The sequence below is a fragment of the Aptenodytes patagonicus genome, chromosome 4 (genome assembly GCF_965638725.1).
Source record: "Aptenodytes patagonicus chromosome 4, bAptPat1.pri.cur, whole genome shotgun sequence".
Taxonomy (NCBI): Eukaryota; Metazoa; Chordata; class Aves; order Sphenisciformes; family Spheniscidae; genus Aptenodytes; species Aptenodytes patagonicus.
The window spans coordinates 79,190,949-79,217,818 of record NC_134952.1 but is presented as its reverse complement, the minus strand read 5'-3'; the positions used below and the strand labels follow the sequence as shown (position 1 = coordinate 79,217,818).

Below are 26,870 nucleotides of genomic sequence, written 5' to 3'. Positions count from 1 at the left end.
ACTACCTCTGACAGTCAAGCCACGGCCACGCGTGTGCTCAAAGACGTCTGACGATTAACTCTGTATCTGCCCGTCTTTCGGGGGCGAGGTTTGTCCACCTGCTTTGGCGGGAACAACCCAGGGAGGGAAAAACGAGCGGCCAGAACACAGAATCGCCCAGCGACTTGGTAAACAAAACACCTCAGCGCCTCCCAGTCACGAGGCGGCCAGACTGCGGGCAAATGGGAAGGCGGTATGTGCTGCGGACTGGCAGCCGCTCAGTCCTTCAGCTGCACGGCGTGTGCTCGGCGAGGGGAGGCCGAACGGGGCCCGGGGCAGCGAGGGCCGGCAGGGCTTCTCCTTACGGGACGCTTCGAAGGTGGCGGTGACGACGGCGGACAACCCCGCCTGCTGCAGGATCCCTCAAAGGGACTAAAATTTAGGGGCTGCGTTTACCACCTACAGACACCGGCAGGCAAAGCCGCGACACCGGGCCCGCCCCGCACATCTGGCAGCCGGGCCCCGCCAGCTGTGCCGCCGCCTGCGCATGCGCGGCGCACCCCCCTCCCCCCCCCCGCCGCCAAGGGGCGGGAGAGGCTCCCCCCGCCCTCCCCGCGCGCGCGCACACACACACGCAGCCGGCACCGCCTCTTACGATTGGCGGCGCGCCCCCCTTCTTCCCGCCCTCTCGGGGAGCCACCGCCCTTGCCATTGGCCCCACGGGCCGGTGGCGCCTCGCGGTTGGCTCCGGCGGCGCTGCGGGCCGGCGGCGCTGCGGGCGGGGCGGCCCGGCGTTCGCCGTGAGGTGCGGGAGGGCCCCGGCCGCCGCCGCTGCCGCCGCTTCCGGGTCCGTGGTGAAGCCGCCGCGGAGGACGATGGCGTAAGTGAGGGGGGCGCGGGCGGGGGGCGGGCCCGCCGCTCTGCCCAGCCGCCCCTCGGTGCCCGCGGCGGGCGGGGCGGGGCGTGCTCCAGTCCCCCCCGGGCTGGGCCCGGTGCGGGGCCGCCGCGGGCTGAAGGCGGGGCGGCGGCTGAGGGATGGGGCTGGGGCTGGTGCGGAGGAGTCGGCCCCGCCGCTGTCCCTGGGCCCGTCAGGCCGCGCCGCCGGCGGCTTCCGTGAGGGAAAAGCCGCCCGCGCGCGGGGCGGCTCTGAGGGGCGACAGCCGCCCCCGCCCCGGGAGGAGCCGGGTGCCGGCAGCGCGCCGGGGCCGGCGCGGGCCTCCGCCGTGCCGGGGAGGGGGGCCGGGGGGCCGCGCCGCGCCGCGCCTCCTCCGCGCCCGCCGGTGCTCGGGGGGAGGCGATCTTCGCGTGCAGCTTCGTCCGCCCGTCAGGGCGTTGTGTTACCGGTACCGGCGTGCCCCCCTTCCTCCGCCGGCTCCCGTTCCTCCGCCCGCCCCCTCCGCTGTCCGTGGAAGCGGTGCGAGGGGAAGCCCCTGCGGTTTCACGGGTTCCTGGTTCTTTTCCCCTTGCGTATGTCTCTTGTAGGTTAACGCCGTGCGGAAAGGGTGTAAGGTCAAAGGACAGGAGTGGAGGCGCTGCCAGTGTTGTCTGGCCTGCGAGGAAAAAGTTTCGCTCTCCCTTTCCCTGGCCGGTGAAAGACGAGCCCTGCCAGTGCCTGCGGTCTTTAAAGGGTTTAACGCGTGCACACACGCCGATTTCACACAAAATGCACCTGCTTTTTGATGTGTCTAAAGCTGTAATGATAACGAGCTTGCACTTCACATTGCCAATAAAAAATCTGATGTAATTTGTCAGTATAACATGCTTTAACGTGTTAATATGGTGGAAGTGTATTTTAAAGATCAGCATATAGCCAATATCCCAGTCATGATCTACGTCTGGATTTGTCTCCTGCCTTAAGACACGTCTCCACAGCAGCCTTCACTAAACTTTGTGGAAACTTCCGAAGTTGGTAGCTTACTGCAACAGATGTATTTGTATATATAACTTTATCAGGTTTAATATGAAAAAGACCACGATTGTTGCCATGGGAGGAGTTCTGTTGTGTAATTTAATTCGTTAATTCTGTTTTTCTGGCTGTTTTTTATTGTAGCTGTGCAGTCTTTTTTCCAATTTTTGCCTGCAAAACGTAATGACCAGATAAACAATTGGGCCAGAAAATTTGGCAACTGAGAAGAACAACTGGAGTGTAGGAGGGAGTAGTCCTCTGTTTGTAAAAGTATGTGACTAGGTTATTCAAACAATCGTTGGTAAAAACAGTATTTAAGGTCCGATTAGGCAGTTGGCTCTAAATGGATGTTCAGGGATGTTTGCTTAGAATCATGGCTTGAATTTGCACATCTTGATAGTGTTCATGCATGAGTAGATCTTGCTCATGGTGAGTCGTCTCAGGTTGATTGGGTGGAGGTACATGCACGTCCGGGACTTCTCTATGGAGAGCTCTCATTCTCAGGTGTGGCATGCTGAAGTAACTCGCCCCTTTTGGGTATGCTGTTAGAAAACTGTGGCATGCAAAATGTGCATCAGCTGCTCTTTGGTAATTGTCCTTTTGTGTGATTTTATCCTGTGGGAAATAGGCAAGAGTTTACTGCTCTTCATTAGCAGCGTGCAGAGTTATACTGTGTTTACAGTGGTGTTGAGATATACTACCTTCTCCTAGTAACTTCTTATCTTCTTACATAATTTCTTATAGCACTTGTTGCTGTGCCAAAATCTTTGGGTTGACTGCAGACTGGGACAGACGTTAATGAAGACCTATATGTAGTTCACTTAAGGATGATGGTATATGTAGGCACAAGACTAATTTTTAGTTTGATTTATGGCAGATTTCCCCTTTCCCCAAATTGTGGTGATGTGTCAGACGAGAAATTTAGAGGAAGTACTTCTGGAAAAATTCATATGTAAGGTGTAGAAGACTCAATTTCATAGAGTATTTCAGAGGTACAATGCTATAGTTCAAATTAAAAAAAAAGGGGGGGGGGAAGTCATTGCTGAGACCAGCCCCAAAAAGGAATTTTTTTTTTTTTTCCCTAAATAGAGGCCTGTGTATAGGGAAGTTCTTATTTATTTCTACTGTTATGAACCTTTAGGTTCTGTTGTTTGGGTTTTTTGGTTTTGTCCTTTTTTTTTTTTCTTCTGCAACATCAAAAGCTGCCAGTGTAAGCAGGAAAACAACCCTCTCCCCTGAACAAGTCTGGGAGGCAAGGTTAAACAATATATTTTTATTTTTTAAAAATTAAAATTAAGTGAAAAATCATCCAAAGTTTGGTTAAGCATTCCTAGGCTAGCAGTTGAGTGATGCAAGGAGTATTGTAGAAGTTTGTCTTTGATTTCTTCTGTATTTAAACTCATGTCCTGTACTACTAAAAATAAATAAATAAAAATATATAACTTCTGGTGTTTTGGACACTGAATCAGTAGATACTAGATTTTTCTTCTGTTTTTTCTCACTGCTCTCAGAAGGGTGTTAAATTTTTCGATTTTTTTTTTTTTTTTTTTTTTTTTTTTTACCTGTAGATGCTTCTCTGGTGGTTTCTATTTATTAGGTAAAATAAATCTCATCAGGTAGGCTACTGTAAGAATGATTTTTATCTTATCTCTTACAGTTCCTTTGAATATACTTTAATTTTGATTTAATTAATTTTTAAGTGATCATGTTAATTTGCACTACAGTAGTTTTCGTTAGTAAATATGTTTAACTAAGGCTGTCCACACACCGGTTTAACTAGGTGTGACTCTCTTCTCTACCTGTTTTTAGTTCAGCTGTTTCTGCTGGAGGTTGTAGCAAGATTTCATTAGTATAATTAAAGCAATAGTTAAGTTTGTTTACAGTTTATGGCTATTGTTACTTCAAACACTAGCAGAGGGGGAAGAAAATAGGCCTGAATCTTAGTTCTTTTCTTAAAAAAAAAAAGAACTGCTAATCTTTAATTGGGTGTAAGGTACAAAGCCAATGCAACGTGTCAGATGGCAGAATTGGTGTGCGGGTGCTGTCGCTTAGTTTATTTTTTGTGTACATGTGTTTTTTGAGAAGAACTTTCCTTCTCTTCCTTCCTCTTTCCCTTGCTTGTTGATTAAAGAATAGCTGCGCTTCCTAAGCTGTGCTGGGACGGGTTTGAAGTCTTCAGACCTAGCTGGAGCGTTTTGGGAAAGACGCCAAGGTTGGCAGCTTTTTTTTTTTTGTGAAATGTGCCTAATGTGTGTCTGAGTGCTGACAATGTCACCATACCTTCAGCAGAAAATTCAGTCCAGTCGTGTTTACGTTTGTGAGACTCCTTTCTAATATAATTAAATTATCTAAAGTTCTGATTTCATAGCAGCTGTTGCTGGAGACCCCTTGAAAGAAAGTGATGGAGTGGGCAGGACGCAAAAATGCCGTTTCTTTCCTTTTCTCTAAGGAACCCGTGTGGGTATGGCTCCTTTACTGGAGATGTGAAGCATCCAGGCGTATTATCTACGTTCATTTATTTAGACTAGGGGGATTTACCTCCTGTTGTGTAATGTGTCATTTTGGGTGTAATTGTGACTCCACTGTCTTGTAATTGCTGTAGAAGTTGGGAGTTGAGTATCCTCAAAATGGTAGTTAACCTCTAATAACATCAATTGACATATATTCGGTAAGCGCTTGTTTTCTGTGAAGATCTGAGGAATATGTCTGACAAATTTAAACTCCCTGTTTATTCCCCCCATGAATTCTAGTAATAATAAGGGGATTGGCAATATCCATTATTTCCCTACCCACTTCATAACCATATAAAAGTGTTTCCTCTCAATATCATGAAATGCTAGGTTTTTTCCACCTTTGGATACCAGTTTTTTTCAGCTGTTTCTACAAGGTCTGCCAGAAAAAGTGTTACAAAGGATGTGATAAACAGACACTTCTTTCTCTTTCTCCTCTTCTTATGCAGCCCAAGACCCATATTACCCTAATGTTCTCGGGGTCTGAATAAAATATCTATTGCCTTCATCCTCAGCTATAGGTACAGGACAGACCTTTTACAGGTGGGTTGTTGCTCCTTAGGCTGCAGCTGTCTCTGCCAAGCAACTGAACTCTGGTGACCGGGCTTCTGTTGCGGTTTTTTTGTCAACTCTTTCATATATGCATGCTTTCTGTAAATTTTTAATGACTTTGTTCAAGCAGAGGTTTGTTCTCGGTGTTAAGTGTTAATGTGTCAGGCTGAGGTTAAAACTAGTTTACCTATTTGAAGCGACTGAAATGTGTTTATAAAGGTTTGAAGCAGCTGCTTTTGAGTATTTAGCTTTTTAGAGGTAGAATATTTGCTGTGAAAATCGGATCAAGTTTGGAATACTGGAAGCGGGCTGCAAGTGAAGTGCATCCCCCCAAGATTATAACATCACTTGCATCTTCTTAGTACTGAGAAGAATGGACTAATATGTGACACAAGTAATTAAAAATCATTTTTTAAAGTGTCTGTTAAGTGTATGTTTCTGCTATAAAGAAAGCCTGTCTGACCAGGAGGAGCAAATCTACAGCAGTATCGAACCCTCACATTTTCAAGCCAGTCTGCTGTCCGATTTGAACACGCTAAGTGCTCTAAACATGCACAACCTGAAAAGCAGGCCCCAAGTATTTCAGTTTGGGCATCATAAATAAAGGGTTTGGCCTTTATCTCTCCTTGCTTCAGATACCTCATTTGCAGAAAGAAGACTATGTAACCCCTTAAAGGACTGCTGTGAAGATAAATACAAGTATTGGGATTCTGTCACTTCAGTGCCACAGAATCCTCTTCTTCTCTTGTCCTCCTCCCAGGAGAAAACTAATACATTTTGTATGTATGAACATGGTATGTGGTAAATGAGAGCCACAGGTGACATACTGAATAGTAAAGATCTGCTTAAAAAAAAAAAAAAAAGGGGCGGGGCAGAAGGCAAATAAACCAAAACACTTGTTACGGTTTTGGACTATGTTCTGGCATGTTAACTGAGCTCATCATCACAAAACAGTAGAGACCTTGAGAAAATACTATAAATAAGTGCAGAGAGGTAAACATGAAGTTCTGGGTTTATCTTCCTCTTTGGTGCGTTTTCTTTCTTGCATTAGCAGGGTCGGTAAGAGTCAGTTTCCCACCCAGACTTAGGTCTCGTCCTTCCCCAGAGTTGTCTCATAAGATTTGGAAAGTACACTGTTACTTCAGAAGACTAGAGTAGCAGTATGAATGTAAATTACAGGCTCATCAACCTATGGGTTGGTGTTCCTGGAGGGTGCCACAGTTAATGTTTTGTCTGATTGCAAAGTAATTTTGCCCATAGGAATAAATGTAACAGAGGGTGGATGAGTGCAGCTGAGATGTATGCACGATTTAAATCTATGGGTACAGTATGTAGGGCATGGAAGATGAAGGCAGATAGGTGCAGGACTGTCAACAGAAAGAAATGCTGGTTACTAAAAGTAGCTAATATCTGTCCCGAAAAGACTGCATCTCTTCCTCTTAACAATCACGATGATCCAGTTCCTGCCTCTCCATCCTCCATGCTGTATAAATGCACACGGACATTATAAACGGTGTGTACTGCTTAAGTCTCTGCCCGCATCGCCTTTCTATTACAATAATTCCTATGGCCAAAATTGCTTCATAATCTAAATGGGTTAAGCACCTGCTTCCTCTGAGACACATACTGAGAGCCCACATCTAATGCAGGTGTTGCTGCTGCCTGTTTTCTGGGTGGTTACACTGTCATTGCCATCATCCTCTTCCTCAGGTGACTTCATCAAGGGTGAAGGGTGCCCATCAGTGGGGCAGGGTGTTAAAGGATCAGCTGTGGAGCTCCAAAATGATGTATTGATGCATGATGACTGATGGGGGATTCCTGTACTTAGTTGCATGTGAATAGCAAATGTATTCCAGAAAACTTCCAAGGATATCCAATTTATGGTTATGGATAGCAGTGACAAAAAATGATGAATGTGGTCTTTATTTAAATAAGTAACTATCAGGATCCCATGACCTGCAGTCTTTGAGTTGTCTTGCCACAGTCCTATTCAGAGCATAATGATATTTAATGTCCTGCCTCAGTATCACGTACCATTGGGTGATAATTTCTTAGGAAAAAAGCCCCAGGTTGCTTTCTTGAGGGATTAAATAGTGGTGGTGTTCGTTAAGGTGATAGGCGGTCCTCGCCAATGGACAGCTCTTCCACGGTGGTCTTGATCCCAAAAGAGTGACCCTGTTGTCTCTTGGTAAGAAAGGGAAAAAACAAGTTCTTTCTTCCTTGATGCTGAAAGTGTTGATTTTGGTTTCTCCAGTTACCCTGTCATTCATGGGTTAAAGGCTCTTAGAGGCAGCCTGCAGAGGCATCATCTGCTTCATAATACAAGTTGACATGTGGGTTTTTTATTAAGGTACTGTGAATGTCTTAAAGCAAATCGCAGTGCCATTATGTGATTTAATTTGCCGTTGTAACGTCCCTTCTAAAACAAGGGCTTCTTTTTGTAAAGTGTGTGTATGTGTGTGTGATGCTTATTATTCCCCTTGGTAGGGGAGCTAAGTTAGTAGCTTCTTTATCATCACTACTGGAAGCAATGCCTGGTGTTTTGGTGTTGATTTTTTTGTTATTGTTTGTTTCTGTTTATTGCTTTCATGTTCTCTCCTCCCGATTCTGTTCCTTTTTACAGAAGAGGTAGCAAACAGATTGTTAGCACTTATTCTTGTGAGTCTACTCGTATTTTAGTTCAAAACATAGGCTCTTAGTTCAAGTTCTGTATTTACCCAAATGTAGGGGAGAAACAAGTGCATTAAAGGCAGGGTTTTTTCAACTTCTCCTCCTACATTCTGTTTTCAGGTTATAATAGTGAGAGATAGTATGGATATTACAGGAAAAACTGGACAAATTGTTAGTTTTATTGCTAACACTTTTAAATACTGACTATTCCGAAGATGTTATGCTGCTCAAAAACTAAGGTCTTACCAACGTTACTTAGTTTTATGTTCTAGAGCTCTTGATGGAGAGCATCGAAGACTTCATAAAGAAAGGAAATAAAGTCCACTCAGTTTTTTTGAGGGCTGAATACTGACGGGAAGACAGGCTGCCAGGAGCTGCAAGGTGTTTAAAAAAAAAAAAAAAAAAAAAAAGAGGCAGAATTAATGCTTATCTTCCTGTAAGAAGGCTTGACAGATAACGTCCAAGGGAGAAGACTTCAAATGAAACTAATGCAAGTAAAATACTGCTGTGTAATTACAGATGTTACTGAGTTGAGCTACTTCCTGTTAATCACACTTAATTAATATAACCCAGTTGCAAGATGATTTATGGGAGGTTTGAGTAAGTGTATAAGATCAGAAGGACTGGTTTTCTGCTCTCTATAACAGAGACACTATGTAGTCACTTTTTATACGATGATGCAAATCTGTCCTAAAATAAGAGAATTAATGGGCACAGTGGATTAGGAGGTTATGGGAATTTTCCATAGCTCCTGAAAGTGTCTGCTTTGGCCTTTCCTTCCGCGGGGGCAGGGGATTCAGTCTCATATTGTCTCATATTCCCTTTTTGAATGTTAGAAGGCTTAATACAGACTCATTTTTACTTGTACGTTCAGTTACCTTTTGACTTACTGCTATGGTACAACAGTTTTATAAATTTATTTGCTATTATATGCTGTATAGGGCATTCAGGGTACTAAATTTGGAGAGTTATTCTGGCATTCTGTTGATCTGTAATCTGTTTTAGGAGGCACGTGCCTGGAAACTGTTTGTTTCAGCAGAGATGAGTGAAAGTGTTTCTGGAGCTCTAGAGTAGAAGAAAGGGTACTGCGAATCATGAAGATGTTATTGAAGGAATAAAACAAATTCATATTTGTGTGAAACAGACTGTTAGAGATTATTTAACATGGTACGTACTCAATTTTCTCCAAACTGTACTGTGCTTGTTACTCATTTTGGTGGTTTTTTTTTTTTTGTTGTGTTTTTTTGCCTTCAGTTCTATAGGTGCTGGTACAAAAACAGTTTAGCAATGGATCAAAGAAAAAATGATAGTTTTGTCCCAAGTATCACGCAGTTGGAAGACTTCCTAACAGAACATGACTCCAATGTTGTTTGGCTGTTAGTAGGTAAGGTGAATCTATTCTGTTTTGATTAAATTTTTGTGTGTGTGTGTACTTTTAAATGTGCTTCTCTAAATGCTGGCATGTCAATATCGAATTTCTTACCAAATTACATCAAAACATTGAAAATAGATTTTTATTTGTCATACAGCTGTTTAGTGAGGTATGGCAATGCTACTTCAGTGGTTCAGAAAGAAAAAATACGGAACTGTTTCCAATACTAATTGTGCTGCAACACTTGGGAGATAAGTCCAGTGTGCAAAGGATGATGCTCTGCAACTGCGACTCTGCAAAATAAGAACTCAGTGAGAACTTCTCTCCATGAAAGAAGTTTTTTTTCTAACACCAGAGTAAGCTGGTGATTAATTGTAATACCATAACAAAGGATTAGCGTTGTAGCACATGACAGACAGATACAATAACTTCATTATACCAAGATGTACATATCTGTCATTTAATATGGTATAATTTGAATAGTGATATAAAGACTATTGTGTTTAATGACATAACTTCTAGACTAAATTGTGTGCCACAACAAGCCTTTAAGCCAAACCACCGTGTACTCGGTTACGGGCTGTTTTTGTACATGTGCGATTTAGGTATGCTAATTTTTTTGTAACACTAGTGCTATTGTTTATATTTGTGTGTAGGTGTTTTTATTTTCTGAATCTATGAACAGGTGGGTCAGGGACAGCAAAATAAAAATAAAGTTGTATTCAGATTCAGATGAGAGTGCTAGAAGCGTGTGATGAATTCAGACTTTTCCAAGGGTAGATAATACCTGCTTTTCAGCCTTGACTCTTGGACCTGGAGTGAGGGGCAGCGCAGGAAAAATAACTTTATTTTTTGAATTCTGGGAAGTTAAAGCATGTCTGTTGGCTACTGACGTACTGAAATTATTTTTCAGTAGGCCAAACAATGAAAAAGACATAGGCAAATTAGCCGAGGGTGCTTTCTGAATATTATTTATTTCACTTTTAATATGTTGACATGGAAAGTTCATACTCAACGTAAAAATCTTAAGTATAATCAAGTAGAAATAGGGGAAGTCACCGTGCTGATAGTTGCTCATGGTAAAATGTGGAACAGATGTGGAACAGATCTGAAAGATTTGTCTCCGGAAACTTTGACTTGGACTTAGAGATGCTCAGGTCTTTCACCAAAGAATAAAAGTGTCGAACTGCAGCCTGCAGAATTTTCTTCCTCTGGTTTTCCCCTCTCTGCACTGGATTCTTAGAGCAAACTATTAGTAATTCTACTTGGAAAGTATGTAGGATATAAGCAATTCCATGTAACAGCTATAATTTAAACCAAAAGCATTGCTTAGCTTTCTTATTTGCTTAAATATATTAAACTTACAAATTTCTGCTTCACAGAAGGGTGGGTGGAACTTCAAGAAATAATATAGTCCATCCCTTTTTTCTGAGGGCAGATTGACCTATATGCAATTAGGCAGTTTTGGGGAGCTGCTGATCTCTTCAATTGTAAGAAACCACCTGGTATTCTAGAAACAATGACACAAACAACAGAAAAAGCTGGGTAGCCTCCTGTTACTATGAGGTTTGGATAGAAACATATTAAACTAATATTTAGTAACTGACCCGGTTTCAACCAGCCATTCCTCCTTTGCTTTCATCTGCTGACCTACGGCATCCTGTTATAGGAGAACAAAAAAAGATGTCAATAGTTTCTTCTCCTGAATCCTGAAACAGCTAACTATTGATCCCAGTAAAAGAGGTGACGAATTCTAGAAGTGAACATGCTCCTCAAAGAGCTGGTGCTCAATTCTAGAATAATTTCTAAAAATCACATGCAGTAAAACTTCCCAGATGTAATTTCCAAAATGTAGTTTCACTGAAGAGGCTTTTAAAATCAAGAATTTAATAACGAGATGAATAGAGTTTATGGGATCTGTCACTTAATAGTGGAGACTAAATTTGGTGAGGGAAAAGGCTACAATTTGTGGCAGAGGTGAGACTAGTGGTAAAGGCGGTGCGTTAGGACCGTAGTGCCTGGAAACTGCACTAGTTTGCTGATTTTTCTCAGTATATGTCACCTTAAGAAGGTACCTTCTTGGCTTTAGGTATCTAGAAGTTAAGTGTGTAGTTGAATTTTAATCTCAAATTAAGTTTTATTACTGGTATGAGACCCCTTGGGTGTGAGTTATTCCACCTTTCTCCCTACACTGATAGAGGACCAGCAGTGGGTAGCTTACTCATCTGAAAGCGTGGGGAGGTAAACGCTGTCCTTGGAGTGTGCCTTCACTGAATGCCAGGAGCAGTTTCTTTTGTGGGGTGTAGCTGTTACCCTCCCTGCCTTCTTCCTGTGTAATCACCCACACAGATTTGATTTGTTTTACATGTCAAGCAGCTTACCTGCCCGAGTGCATGAGCTATTTGAATTTTGGCCACACTGAATCCATTTTCCTGTAAGGAAAAGACAATCATGCAAGTCTTTCTCTTCTGCCTTCTCCTCATCTTTCAACAAAGAACAGGTGTTGTTACAAAGCAGTGGAGCATCCCACTGCAAAAAAATTAAGGGGCAGTAAAAGGGCAGGTTGTTTTTGTAATTGTTTTGTGGGTTTTTTTTTTGGTGTGGGTGGGGTTTTTTTGTTTTTTTGTTTTTTTTTTAATTTTTGAGTAATCATCTGAACTCTGCAGAGTGAAGGCGTCATACCCGTATGCCTTTTGGCACTTCAGATTTCCCATAAAAGGCACAATAAATCTTGAGTTTTTCAGTATGAAGTATATACATAAATGAAAAAATTCTGTTACAAAGTTCAGTTAGTATAATGAGTAGAGATATCTCAAATACAAAAATTGCTTTCTTTCCTACTCTGCTTTGGATGAAACAGAATGGTAATTATCAGTAAAGTGAGTTAGAACTCGTCCGTTCCCTGTCAGTCCCATTCCTTTTGGGTTTGTCCTTCTGGAAGCTTTGAGAACCCTTGTAGTTAGAAATAGGTTACTAGCTCTTAATCAACTAAAGTAAAAATTACTTTGGGGATTAGCAGACCTAATTTTTTTTTTTTTAAAACATGTTTCTCATTGGATTGCTATTTCCTTTTTTTCCTATCAAATTCCATGCTTGAACTGTTGACAGATTTCTGCTAACCCAAGGACTGGTACATTTCTCTGAGGATACAGCAACTTAGGAAATTGTTTCAGATGTGATAATGTTGCTTCCTGTGCTAAGATATGAAAGACTAGAAATTTAAGTTACAGTTCATGGTTTGGAGAAGGGTGGAGAAGGAATGTAGTATGACTTTTGCTGTGGGGGTTTTTTTAGGGTGTTTTGAAATAAATGACTGTGTGGGATCGTGCATGTTATGATTTGATCTATGAAATTTAACTTCTTGAACGATAAGGGATGCAATGAAATGTGTGTGCCTTTTGCAGGTCCTCAGGAGGACTTTTTTTTTTATATTGGGGAATGGAAGAGCAGTGAAGAATCTATACTTTTCTGAACTGCCTATTTCCCCTTCTTTATTCTCCCCACCTCTTTACACCCTTCTCACACCATCTCTTGAAAACACCCATTGAAGTGTCCCATCAGTTTCAAATTTGTTTAGAGAGTAGGAGGAACGTTCTTGTACTTTATAGTCTTAATAGGTAAGGCTTTTATCTAGGTCAGCATACTTCAAAAAATATTTTAATTCATTTTAATCTTTCAACAGCGACAATATTGTCTTGTGGATGGATTATCTACCTAACTTATTATAATTCTCGGAACATTGGACTCATTTTAACATTGGTTCTTAACAGATTATATAAACATGGCTACATCCATATTGGTAAGTTATGATTACTGTAATGCTGCTGTTTGTCTACTGCTTTTTATTATACCTCAATTTGCTAAAAACTCTTGAGTAAAATCAAAGTGTTCTTTTGTTACAGTAATTTGAAAATGATCAGCGTGGGTTTAATTTAGGAAGAGAAAAAGTTCAATATCACGTTTTAGGGGAGGATTTTTGGTGTAGGTAGAAAAACACCCCCTATTTCATTGAAGTCTCATTATTTTATATTAAAATTCACTTGACAGGTTTTTTAATTTTAAGTTGAGTTTACCTTTTTCTGTTTAGTCTGTATACTTTGTGCACTTAAAATCTGTACATTTTGCATTACCCCTTTTTCAAAGCCCTGTAATCATAACGGTTAGTGTCCTAAAAGGAGAATATTGACCTTAGTCCCCCACAGAACCTGCCTGAGCCACTTCTGAATTTGCCTCATAATTTGGTGTTAAGGGGTGCAGCTTCCCACTCCCCTGCACCTTTGAGGCGGGTTATACGGCATCTGAAGTGTGGGTAGCAACTGCTGGAGAGGGCTCAGAGGGGCACAGTCGAGTCTCAAGCCTCAACTCCCTGTTACGGCAGTGTCCTTGCTTTCTAAATAAGCTGTCAGAGCAACTAATAATGTTAATCCATACTGGGACTGTTGATATGTAGAATTTATACTGCCTAGAACATTTGCATAAAAATCCATTAACTTTTTTTTTAATATTTTAAAACATTTTTGACTAAAACAGGTCAGTACGAATCACTTGGGCACTCACCCACATTACAAAAATATCTGATGCTGCGTCACAGGAGGCTGTATCCCACAACCTCACTCTGACTGCACTTTTAATTTTCTTTCATTTATTCTTCCATGCCTTCCTCTGTCTGCTTCCCAGAATGACGATGACTTTAGTTCTGGACTTTTTCTGCAACTATTCATCATAGTAGTGAAAACTTAAAAAAAACCAACCCACACACACCCGCCTGCCAAAGAGACCCCTGCAATAATTTGCTTATGTTCTCAAGAATTTAAGAAAACTGTAATCCAAACTATGTTCAAATCCAACTTTTTGAACAGCAATATAGATGAAATACTTATTGGCTGCTACACTTGATCTATGGGCTTTTATTAAAATTTCGCTGTGAAATTGCTATTAAGTAAAGACAGCTGGACATAGCTGGCCAAATATATGGTGTTCTTTATAAACTTAATCAGTAAGAAGAACATAACATTAATTAAATCCCATGATTTACAGCTTGGCTTCAATCGATTAATGTTGATTTCTATTTTATTTTTTTTAAACAAATCATGGTTTATTTAACTTTCTGTAGGTGAGGTGAAAAGCCTTAGGAAAAATATGCGCTATTGCATAACCTGCTGGTCTTTTCATGCTTATTAATCCTTCCTGCTGTAAACACAATTTGTCATAATAATTTGACTGAAAACTTTATAGCCATTTAAAATTTGAAAAATTATTTTGTCAGGAATCTTTATTTCTCTAATTACAGTCTTGCACACAATGGCTTGATACTTACAAATGCTCAAGACAGCTTTCTGAACTCATTTCACAAGCTTTGCAAGGCACCTGAATGTTCCTGAGTGACTAGTGTGTCTTGGGGTTGGTTGTATTCTTGGGTGGTGCCCAACCCGGCACCTTTTCGAGTTGTATACTTTTTGTCTTGTATGTTCTGAATCTCTGACTTCCCTTCTCCTCTGAAAGTCAGTGTGTTTTCAAAGGGAAAACTCAAGATACCCAGTAAACACATTTCAGATACTTGAATGCTATATTCTTCCTGTTCAGAAAATAAAGCATCAATAACTTTAGGCTAACATCCGACAAACGCTTTCTCTCACACTAGGTTCCTTTTCGTTCTCTGTGCTGTCTGGAAAAGTCATGGTTCGCGAAATCTATTTCATCACAGAAGACATGTCTATCAGGTACAGATTTCCAAGGGCATCGCTCTTCTAAATAGCGATTTCAAATACAGTAAATGTATATGTCTAAATAACACATATCAAAATACTGTCTTACAAACGAGCAATAAATATATTTATAAATGTTAAAAATAAACTGACCCTTTTGATGGTAGTATTTAGACATTCTTAGATACTTTTGTTGTTAGTTCATTTGCTGTTTGAGCGTTATCAATTGAAAATGAGTGCTGGGTAAGATTCTAGTTGTCCTTAATATTTGTAAAAGAAAACACTTTAGCGTTTGAAGGAGAACTGTTTTTCCTTAATGTCTTTCACTCCTTCATGCTCCTGCTCTTAAGTCTGGAAGATTAATTTTGGCCAAGTAGTTTGCATTTATTTACTGGAATTGAGAATAATTTGTTTCATAAACCGCACACTAGCGAATAGTTTGTAATTTTGATTCTTACTGTTAAATTTGGAAAGCCTTGAGAAAGCAGTGGATATGGGATTTTATACAAGTTTCAGCTAATGCAGTAATTGTATAATATTATACTGTATGCTTTATGCTGTAATGCTTTGTGCTTTAATATTGCTTGTATGCTACTGCAGATCTCTGCACTGCATAAGACAACGTGTCATGCAGCTGCACATAGGATTTTGGACTATCACTCTTTTAACTTCTGTTTTATCTAATTTATTTGATTTAGAATTCAAGATGGATTTATCATATTTCGCTGGTGGAAGATGTACAACCCTAAGCAGAAACAGCATGGTAGGTTTCTCAAAAAGGTTTCAAAGTTTAAATGAAGTTTACAGGTAGCCTACAGAAAAATACTCCCTCTGCACAATTGGATGCGTGTCATTGATTTGTTAGTATGTGCCTGAAGTACATTGAATCATCAGAAGGTATCGGTTCTTTTAACTGGTTGATCTGTGTTAGTAGACTAGAACAACACAATGAAATGCAGGATTCATTATCAGGGACTTGAACCCTTCTTAAGACAAACCATTAACCTTAATAGTAGCCCTCATTAGCTGTATGTAGTCTAAGCATAATTGACCCTGTATTGAAGTTTATAACCACAATAAATAGAGACTTATGTTCTGAAGTGATTTTAGTTTTCAAGTTTTAGTGTTGTGCTGTCAGTATTTTAGCAAAAGTGTTACAGTAGGGGATGTTCTTTAGTATTTGATAACCCTCTGTCTTGATGACGTCTGTGGTCATGGAAGTGGAGAAGTGTGGAAAAATTCATTTATTTTTCTTCTTTGCCTATGGCTGAAGAAGGACTATTAACACCAGATGCAAGAGATTAATTGTATCTGTGGAAAACACTGTGAGAAAACTTAAGTAGCCTTGTGATGCGTACTTAGTCATTTATAGGATTAGAATCTGGTTGAATGAGTCTCGGGTCCTGCCTCTTTTGACTTTTGAAGCATCACAGCTCCATTGTTAATTCAAGGAGGTCCAGAAACGGCAACTGTCTACAGTTGAGGAGGGCACTAATTGAGAGGGTCGCTGAACTTTGGAGGGCTTTTTTTCCCATCTCCCCTTTTGAAGTGGCCTCAGATGGTGTGAAGCCTCTTAGACTTGTCAGCAAGCTTGTACAGCTGTTGCTTTGTCAGTACCAACTCAACAGTGGTAGGAGTACTGCATACACGTTATGCAGGTAAATATGAGAAACCATTCAATAGAGTGATATGAATTAGGAAGAGTTGCTCACTTCCTTTTATTGAGGCATTACTAAGCCTCTGAGGTGATAGGACACAATTCAAGTTCTTTATAACATAAGAAGACTAATTCAAAAAGTGGAACCTAGTCTTAGAGTTAATTAGATTTTTCCAACCACAGGTTATTGTCCTGGTTTTCATAGAATTTTCTTCATCTGCTAGTTAAAACATATTTCTCTAGTGGCTCGCAGAATGAAAAAATGAATTGAACTTAATGCAATAAAGATCGTTGGTGTCTGTCTTTTATGGTGGTATTTTTGCTTGGCAGTATTGCAAGGCTTTAACCTTTTCTGCTGGCGTTTAAGACTGCGGAATTAGTGGACAAATAATCCAAGTAACCAAGGAGGTCAGAGGTGTATATGTCTGACAACAAAGTAATGTGAATAAAATACTCTCTTGAATAATTACTCGTTTTCCTAGGAAAAATAAGCTTGCTCACTTTACATTTTGATTATTTAGCAGAGATGCTTTCATTTTTAACCTTAAAGGAAAAATAAAATCTTCAGTGATTCTTAGTCTATTGTAGTATATTCTTCCCAATACTTTTTAATCTGCTTGATCGCAACAGAAATACCTGTACCTGACCAATTTGCAAAGGCTGATGGTATATTGCATCTTAAAGATTTATGTTTTGTTCAAGGATTACTCCCTTACAGCTGTGACACAGAATGGTTGGAAAACCTGTTGTAGTTAGACATTACTGATGCATGCCTTTGTTTCAGATCCTTCATAAAACAAAAAAAACAAAAGAGCTGAGATTTTCCTGTAGAAAAACACATAGGCTGAATCAGGGCAATTAACAATTTAAAAATCCCACCAGATTCCTATAAAAACACAAGCCTTAAATATTTTAATGTTTTTGCTTGGAAAAAATACATCTTATGAAGACCTAGATATAAGCAATAACGATTAGTTTCCAAGTGTTGTGTTTTTTTTTGTTTTTAAGTTCTGTAACTGCGGTGCAGGGTGCTCCTAACAATAGTGTGAAATGTGACAGGAATGGCATTTTGTTTTTCATAGTGGTGATAAACTTAAAGCCCTGTTAGCGTAGAAATAATGTGACCTCATTCTGTTTTTTTTCCTGAGAGATATTTAGAGTATTAGAAGAGGGGTTTTTTGCGCACAAAGGGGCGGCTAGTGAAGGATCCTGAAATACTTGGAGGCCTTAATAAGGGAGCTCCCTTTCAGGTCATTTCAGGTGTCCTTGACATCACCTCTTTGGTAAAGGGGTGTACTCAGTAATCCAGTTTTCAGTGGCAAGATTATCAATGTTAAGCGCCTTTACAATTGTATGCAAGGACGTGAACTTCAGCATGGGGACATCTTAAATTTCCTAAAAGCTGTCTTTGTCTGTTGTATGAAATGTGTGTGAAGCTTTTATGTGTCTCCGTCTCCTGAAGGAATCTTCTCCTGAAGGAATGTGCTGAAGGTAGTGTAGACTCATATATTCCCCACTGAGCTTGGGGGAGGAGAACGACTAGAAATTAATTCGTATATTCAGAGGTTTTAGAACCAGAAGGGGCTTCAACGTTCATCCTGAGGAGCTGAAGAATGTGGCAGTGCCTACCATTTGCCGCTGACCCGCTGAGATCCACTGACTTTGCAAGTCTTATGAGGATACACAAAGAAAGAAAAACTGAGCGAGAAGGATGATCGGAGGTTTGTCAGAGAAGAGTGAAGGTTATTAGGAAAAAGAGGCCAAACTCAGAGAACAGTTTCCTACACTCTGGTGTATGTACTTTGCAAAATGCTTTGTGGTGTACTCTTCTTATTGAACTTCTGGTAGTCAATATGTGTTTATGATCAAAGGGTAGATTACAGTAATGGATGCTAGGAAGCATGACTATTAAACCTTTGTGTCAGAAAAAGGAAAAATTAAAATGCTTTGCATTCTGTTTTTTTTTCACATTTGTTCTGAAGATAAGAGAATTATTTTGTTACCATTCTTCTGAGAAGATGAAAACTAACCGATCAGAATTGATGCATTGTCTACCTGCCCTCTGGAATCTAAAGTAAATGTTGCTGTTAAGACTTGGGTTGCACTGTAATTTAAGGATGCTTCTCATGGAGACTTAATCACAGTTCCTTGCATAAGAGAAGGTTTGAACTACAAAAAGTTTGGATAATGATTATTGATAACCTGTAGTAAAGTTACATTTCCTGCTGTGTTTTCTTTTTTAAAAGTTCCTCAGTTTGACCTAGCAAGTGCAGTCTGTTTTTCATCATGGCACTATGTTTGTACTAGGCATGTCATACCATCATTAAAAGAACTTCATAGAAAAAGCCAAGTATCTGGGTTGTCTTCCTGCCTTGAGCGTTAAGTTAAATCATACTGGGACTTGAGAGTAGGTTTTGTACATACTTGAGAAATGAAAGTGGTTCCGGAACAAAAGTTGGAGGATTATGTTGTGAATAGGGCACACCCAAATGTCTTGGCTTAGGTGCCACAGCAGATAATGAATGTTCATGTTGTAAAACCATATAGTGGAGTTTGTGAGGTACTTTTTGAAGGGGGAATACTGTTTTGAGAACCAATTCCTCTACGTGACTTGTTTCATATTCCTGTTAGGTTTTATTTAGTGGGTATATTTATATTGAATTGTTTGGGTAGGTGTGAGACAAACATTTGAATAAACAATAAATAAATAATATGTCTTTGTTAAACTCTGTAGGAGGCAAATGTCAAAATCTTGGCTACATTAGTCACCTTGATTCCAACAAATGTTGATAAAACTTCAGTATTTTACTATCAATCTGGTAGTTACTTTTACATGATGCTTCTTTGAATCATTTAACTATATGACATTCAGATGTGCTTGTCTTTCTCCTTTGCCCTCCCCCCCCCCCCCTTTTTTTTTTTCCTTTTCCAAAAGTGTCTTAGGCAACCATATTGGTGTGTGGAGGTGAAATCTTATTTTTGTTATTAGGAAAAGGAGATAGTTGTCTCTTTAAATCCCCTTTAAAGAAATGAATTGCCACATATGATTTCATTTAGTTAATGAAGTCTAATGCTTGCCTCCAGGAATTGAAAAATTACATTTATTTGTGTTCTTGATGGTACTGAGATCTCCCAGGTGAACAATTGTGTACCCCAGTCTTTGTCCATGTCGTCCTTTGCCTATATCTTATTGATGCAAGTTAATGTTACTAACGAACGGATTTGATATGAAAACAGGAAGGAACTGAAACTGGCTCATTAACTTTTCTCTGTCTCTGTTCAAGAAAACTGTGATGTCAGTGCTTTCTGAGGACTTATTATTCTTTTTTTAATAATGATACAGAAATTTCTGGTAATTTAGGTATGAGGGGTAAAAGGTGGGTTGCTGTTGTTTGGACAGAGTGCTGTATAGGTGCTAACATCGGGGGACAGATGAATTTGTTAGCAAAGAGGGTGCATTTAATAAAGCATGTGTCTCTAAACTTTGGGTCCTGATCCTGACCACAACAGCAGCGGTGTTCGCTCTGACTTTTTCATTTCTAGTGTCTGTGGGAAATGTTGCCTTCAGTTTGTAGCCCCTGAGTTACAGATTGGGGACTGCTGTAATAACGGTTGATGCTTCAGCTTCCTAAAGTCTGTTTGACTTAGAAAGACCGGATCAGGTTTTAGAGCAGCTCAGGTCTCTTGAGTGAATTTGTAACGGGCGCTCTTTCAACTGGGTAATTAGGGGGAAATTGTGCAAGCTTTTTCTTCACATTAACTACATAATTAGGTCATACTATCTAAGGCAAAAGTATGTCAAAGTATGTCACAAACAGCTCTGTATGCGATCAGCAGATGTTAAACTAGTTTTTAAGTATCAGAGAGTCAAGCTGATATTACAGTTAAAATTTTAAACTTGTGAAAATGTTGACTGATTGTGCAAAATGGGTATGCTTCTTGTTAGTTCTGCATATTAATGTTTTCTGTTTCTCTGTAAAAGAAAGCTTTTTCCCAGTTCAGGCCTGCTGTACCACAGAGCTTGGCTAGAAAACTATTTGGTTTTTGGGATTGAATTGGTCTCAAGTTCTGATACGCTGTGCTAAAAAGCAGAATTTGGCACTGAGGCTTCTGTGCTGTGCATCAAGGGGGATTTTTGTTTGTTTGTTTTATATATGAGACTGAATAAACCTCATTTACCGTTTTGTGCAGCTCCTGCCTGGATTTATTTTTGGATTGCGACCTAAGGGTGAAATGCCTTTCAGGTTTTATATTTTGTATGCAACTGTCTTATTTGCCAAGTTTTACTGATTTGCATGGAACAGTGTAATTATTTTGTGATGTTTTTACTGCTTTTTAAGATGTACTTCAGCAGCTGTTCACTACCATGTAGATCGTTTTTGCAAAATGTGTGTATTTGAAAAACTGTAAATATTGCAAGAGAATGTTGGATTAGAATTAGAAGCTCTTTTCCTACTATTTGTTTAGATCCAAAGGCAGAAACACGACTGTATATTATGGTGAATGACTTTGAATTTCATGTGTACAACCGTTCTGAGCTTTATGGACAACTTCAAGAACTGTTTGGCTTGGATCCCACAATAATTCCAGCAAAGAAAGATGATGAAAAAGCACAAGTAAACGGGAGGCAGAGAACACATACCAATCTTGAAAGGTAAATTATTATTCATTTTGCTATTTTGTTGAGGCTTTGTTCTGCAAAGTGCTGAACTAATTGAGTAATGTTTTGTTAACATATGCTCTGGAGGGCAAATGGTTGAAGCACAGCTGAGAGAGAAATTGCACTGACAAGCCTGACAGTTTAAATCTTTCTCCTTTCCTCAGACTTCCTACCATAATAATTAAAAAACACAACCAAACAAACCAAACACTCCTTGTTTAATGATCAGAGACAGGTTGAAAAATCCATTTGAAGTACAGTATGGAAAGGGAGCATGTGTTGAAGAAGGTTATGCTTGCAGAATAATAATGGTATTGCTCAGTAGCAGTCATAGCTGCTCAAGACATTGAATAGACAAAACGTGAGGATCTATGTGGTGTTGGGAGCACTTAGTGGTTTTTGAGCTTTAAACTTGGGCTGATTTCACAAGTTGGCTTTTTAGGGGTGTGTGTTTGCGTATAGCTACACAAACCTTCTTTTCGTATTTTATTCCTCTTTTTGGGGTACCCCAGAAAATACAGTGCAGGTCTATAAGGAGTTCTCCTACATGGCTTATGTGTAGTGGAGTCAGATGTCCAATAATAAGCCTCTCTTTGGGCAGAATCACACCAGACTGATTTATTGGCAGGAGCAGTGTAGATCTAATGAGACTTGAGTCCTTCCACTGCTGCTGGCCAGGCTAGTATGTGTTACTAAATTACGTAGTGGGCAGCTGCAGGATGCTGTGGCAGTCCCAAGTTTGGGTAAGGGCTGTGCCTCTGAGCCAGTCTCTTCATGTTTTCATCTTATACCCTTATTGACAGGTGCTGGAAGAACTTCTGCCTTTGGGGAGGACGTGTCTCGGGAAATGAAATAGGAATATTTAGAACAGACCAAGTTCCCCTGAGGAAGGTTTATTTAACTATTGCTCTGTGTTAGACGTGGCACACTTGTTTTCTACCTGTGTCAGCTCAGTATACCAGCACCCAAGCGCAGCTGCATATGCTTCCTGCTGTTATTCCAGGCTCTGGAGGAGTCTGCAGTAGTCTGCTAGCAGGTCCCTTACAGGAGGCACCCCTGTGGGAAGGAGTGTTCTCTGAGATCTGTGCACTGAAGACCCCTAGAAGAAAAGGTTGGTTAGTTCTTCTGCAGAAAAGACAAAATAATAAACCCCATTTTTTCCCATAGTGTTAAAGTAAAAACAGAATCTCAAGACCCTTCTTCTTCATGGAGATCGCTTATTCCAGTCATTAAAGTCAATGTGAGCACGGTAAGTGAAAAGACCCTGATGATGAAAATATTTAGCAGTAGATGTTTAAAAATCAGGCTTGCCATTCATTTTTCTTGTACGTTCTTTTTGAGTTTTTGTTCTCCTTCATGCTTTAAAAAAGTTTTAAAATGACACCACCAGCACTGCCCTGACGCAGTCACAAATCCTGCTGGTGGAAATATGGTTATGTTCGCTGTTGTGGGAAATACTTGTGTCTTAGGCTTGTCATGATTTCAAGAATATCACCAAGTAATTAAGCTAGGTAATGGGTGTTGTACGATGTGTGGTGTGTTGGGTTTTTGGGAGGTGTTTGGGGTTTTTTTCCTTCTTTTTTCTTTTCTTCCCTGCGTCTTTTAATAGGGATATTTGGACACGTTCCTTAAAAGTTGATGTTGCCTCCCAAAAAACCCAGGAAAACTGTTATTGAGGTGATAGGAGATAGAATACTGAGAGTTTAATGTACAAGGTAGTATTTTTAGATATGCACAGAATATGGCCAGGATTTTTGTCCGTGGTCTTTATTTGCATATGGCTGGTTAAAGTGCATTATTATATGTAAATTAGATATATATAAAAGAGCAGTGTATAATGAGTAATGGGGTTTTCTTTTTGATTTAGGGTCGCTTGGCGTTTGGGAATCATTATCAGCCACAAACACTTTGTATTAACTTTGATGATGCTTTTTTGACATATACCACAAAACCACCTTCGAGCCACCTTGATCAGTTTATGCACATTGTGAAAGGAAAATTGGAAAATGTTAGAGTCATGCTGGTTCCAAGTCCAAGATATGTTGGTCTTCAAAATGATGAGTAAGTTTTGGGTATTTTTGTTTCCATATTATTTCATTATTTATTTTAAGAAAACGAAGAAAAGAATGTTGATTGTGTTTCTGTGACTTTATTTTTCTTAGTGTGTTTAGACAGTTGGCATTTTTACCACTGAAGGTTTTAAATGTTGGATCTTTGAAACTATTTTATTTATGGAGAAAAGTACTGGTTTTCTATCTCATTCTAGATTTTTTGGGGTGTGTTCTGCTCTATGATTAATCATAGAATAGTTTGGGTTGGAAGGGACCTCTAAAGGTCACCTAGTCCAGCCCCCCTGCCGTGGGCAGGGACATCTTCCACTAGATCAGGTTGCTCAGAGCCCCGTCCAACCTGACCTGGAATGTTTCCAGGGTCGGGGCATCCTGCATTCATCTTTTATTTTCCTTCACTCAGGTACTATAGCTGTACACAGGCTTTGACAGCACTAAATTTCTAGGATAAATGCAAGGTTTAAGGTGTTGACTTCTGTAGAGCTGATTTGCCTATGGTTTGGAATATATTTATAAAAAAAATGGGCAATACTTGCTATAGTAGAAATCATGTTATCTTTTGAAGACAGATTGCTGATCCTTTTACCTCTGTGTATTCTGCGTAAGCGGGGTTATGCAGCTTTAACAAACGGGATGGTAATAAGTCAAACAAAAGAAAGGGTGCTTGCATGAAGTGATTTGACACTAGGATTCTTGTTTTATTACACTTTAACCAGCAAGACATTTAAGTGCATACTGTATTAACATCCCTGATTGATATGGTATGAACATCATAGCCAGAATTTTCTGCATGATCTTATTTAATGCTTACAACGTTATATATTCAACAGATAATTTGGACAAAACTGCTAAATTTCAGTGTCTTTCACAGGCGTTACTTGCTCAACAAAAAATAAATAATGTATACCACCCCTGGACAATTGCGTGTATGAGTTCATGTGAAACGATTATACCTATTTTATACCTCCTAAGCAACAATATCCAGCGAATGAATTATGATATTTGAAATAAACTGTACATCATTTGACTGTACCTTAATTGGCTTTGTATCAGCCAAATACTGTCTATAATATGCCTTTATATGTTTTCAAAGAACATTCTGTGGATGTGTACAGAATCTTACTCTTCCAACATGACGACAAAGGAAATTTCTCCAACTAATATTGAAAACAAACAAGATTAAAACAAAATAGGATTAAGATACTCAAACTATTAGCTTTTTCTCCTGTTTCCGCTAAGTATTTTCTTTTTATGCTGTTACCATCCCTGCAGCTCCTGATGGCTGAAGGATGGCATGCGTGCAGAAAACGTGCCCTAATTTACTGGGTAGATTCAACAAATGACCCAGTTCACTGGAAACGGGGAATGCTTGAATCTTTAGAGCCTGCCCTCTTATGCTTCTTTGGCTTAAAAATTAAGCTGGGTGTCTTAACTTTCAGAAATTCCTGCAGGCAATGCACGTATAAAAAACAGCTAAGTGACTTGATGAAATTTGTAACAGACTGACTAATCGATACAAACATCAAAAACCCACCTTGAAAACTGTCATATTATGTTACAGACAGACATCTCAACGCCTCCATCGGTTTTTGCAAATAAACCCTCCAAAACCCAAGGAAAAAAAAAATTGTGCCAGGAAAAGCAGATCAAAGCAGAAGTAGTTTGGGGAGCGGTGACTAAGTCAGCAGGCTCAAAGTGGAAGTTTAGGATAGATATTAGGAAATACTTTTTAATGATGATGATAGTCTCATTATCGTTCATTGCCATTATCTAATTTGTTTTTGCAAATGGCTTGTGGTGGGGTTTCTAGGGTTCTACCACCTCCATCAGCTAAGTCCGGCGAGGAGTAACTATTCCTGCTGAGGGTGGGTTAGGCAGCCTCATTAGGTACCTTTCTCTCCCATTTTCTGCGGAGCTAGTTTCGTGTGCCCTTTCAGCTGAGAATACAGCTAAAAGAAGCAGTACTGTTGTCTTTTTTGCATGGCTGTGCAGTGAACACTGATCATGGAATTCATCCCTATTAAGAAAAATACTTGTTGGTCTTAAATCTAAATCGGTTCTGCTACTGGGTTCACCACCTGTCGGTTGTCACCTAACCTATGACCATCCTAGGACTGGTATAAGGAAAGATACTGCTTTTCTTGGCTGCTGTTTTGTGTTTGCTATGGCCTGTGATGCTTTGATAATGTAAAACTATAAGCTGCTTCAGTCACCTACTATACATGTTAATATTCTTCTTAAAAAGGAAATAAAAAAACTAGTGACAAGACATGACGATACAGAAGAGAACTTTCCTCTTTGTGGGAAGAACCCACACTGACCAGGCAAAAAGTTTTATACAAGTGTAGTGAGTTCAGAGAGATCAGAACAAGCGCACGAAATAATAATACCGTGCAGACACGGTAAAGATGTACACTAAAAGAATTGGAGGAAAAGGACTGAGGAAGATGTTTAGCTACCATGTGTGGTTTTGGTGGGTTTTTTCCTCCCCATCTACTTCCATTTAGTGTAAGACCTCATAGCTTTCCTCCAGAAAGTGGAGTATGGCAAAGGTGATGAGGATGACACGGCAGTGGGTGTTTGACAGAAGGATTGGGCCATTCTGTCAGCTCCTAAGGCCTTCCTGTAGACATTTCTCTCTTTCCTACAGCTAAATGACAGCTTCTGTTAAGCCATGGACTTAAGTCAAACTGTCCATCTTGAAGAAGTCTTAGCTCAAAAACTCTTTGTAATTCTATTTAAGATAGTGTTTTAGATTAACACAAAATTATTAATTATTCTAAGTTGGTATAAGTGTAAACGCTATTAGGAAGGCAGAAGTAAACCATTGTTAAGTCTGCCCTATGCATTCATACTTTACAGTAATTTTTATTAAAACAGTAATGTAGCTTCTCCAGTGTATTTCTATAAGCTTAGGTAAATCTGTATATAGTGTTTTGAGACCTATGCACTCTGTGCTGTCAGAGAGGGGAACGCACTCCATGTGAAGGGGATACAGTAGTCTGTATTTCACGGAACAAAACGTATATCGGATCGAGCAGTGGGGAGTAAGTGCAGTTTGCCATCATAGACAGGCCACCTCGCGCTGTGGCTGGCTGACCTTCATGGTGAAATGCTGAGCTGCTGAAATGAGATGCAGCCTTTGCCTGACAATGTGCCCCGCTGAGGGTACAGTCGGACAATGGCAAATGAGTGTGTCGGATGAAGGAGTTACTGTCAGGCTCCAAAGTTTTACAGCTGGTTATGTTGTGAGCTTCCCCTCTCTTGCATTACAAAGCGGAGCGGCTTCCTCTGAGCCCCCGTTGGTGGTATGCTCAGCTTGAGAGGCTGAAATTACTAACTCAACGCTGCTGTGCCACGGTGTGCTTTCCAGTCTCGCTGACCTGCGTGTGCCTGTTGAGGAGTGGGGGCAGAATAAACTGAGCTCTTCCCCTGAACTACTATTTACATATCTCTCAATGCTTTCCTTCCCACTTCTATTCCTGAACCACTAAACATTTTTTTTTTCACATCTTGCTCTATTTGCATCTCACTGGGGAGGCCAGTTCGGTTTTGGACAGAAAAAAGAAATAATTGGAAAATTGGGAGTGAGTAGAAAGTATTTTGTCTTTTACTGGTGTCGTTACTCTCAAAGTAAAATTGATTTCAAGGTTCCTGCTCTGTTGCTTTTGAAGAACTTCTGGCAGTACATGGGGTCTGCATCTGCTGTCTTCCATATTTTCCAAGCTTTCCTGTGTTTGAAATGAGCTGTGGTAAAATGGGCAGTGTGCTTCTACCAGGTCACACTCTT

The 26,870-nt window shown here is 40.1% G+C and overlaps 1 protein-coding gene across 10 annotated transcripts in view; it reads left to right on the top strand.

Moving 5' to 3' along the window:
• The first annotated feature begins 789 nt into the window (after positions 1-789).
• Positions 790-26,870, top strand: part of BLTP1 (bridge-like lipid transfer protein family member 1) — a 129,459-nt gene continuing 103,378 nt past the window's right edge. For all 10 annotated transcript variants that reach the window (XM_076337269.1, XM_076337275.1, XM_076337270.1 and 7 more), the window contains exons 1-8: positions 790-859; positions 8,872-9,001; positions 12,672-12,788; positions 14,631-14,709; positions 15,393-15,457; positions 20,819-21,005; positions 22,179-22,260; positions 22,879-23,072. In XM_076337269.1, coding sequence (XP_076193384.1) covers positions 8,905-9,001; positions 12,672-12,788; positions 14,631-14,709; positions 15,393-15,457; positions 20,819-21,005; positions 22,179-22,260; positions 22,879-23,072 — 821 coding nt within the window. In that variant the 5' untranslated portion in view covers positions 790-859; positions 8,872-8,904. The remainder of the gene's footprint in view (positions 860-8,871; positions 9,002-12,671; positions 12,789-14,630; positions 14,710-15,392; positions 15,458-20,818; positions 21,006-22,178; positions 22,261-22,878; positions 23,073-26,870) is intronic.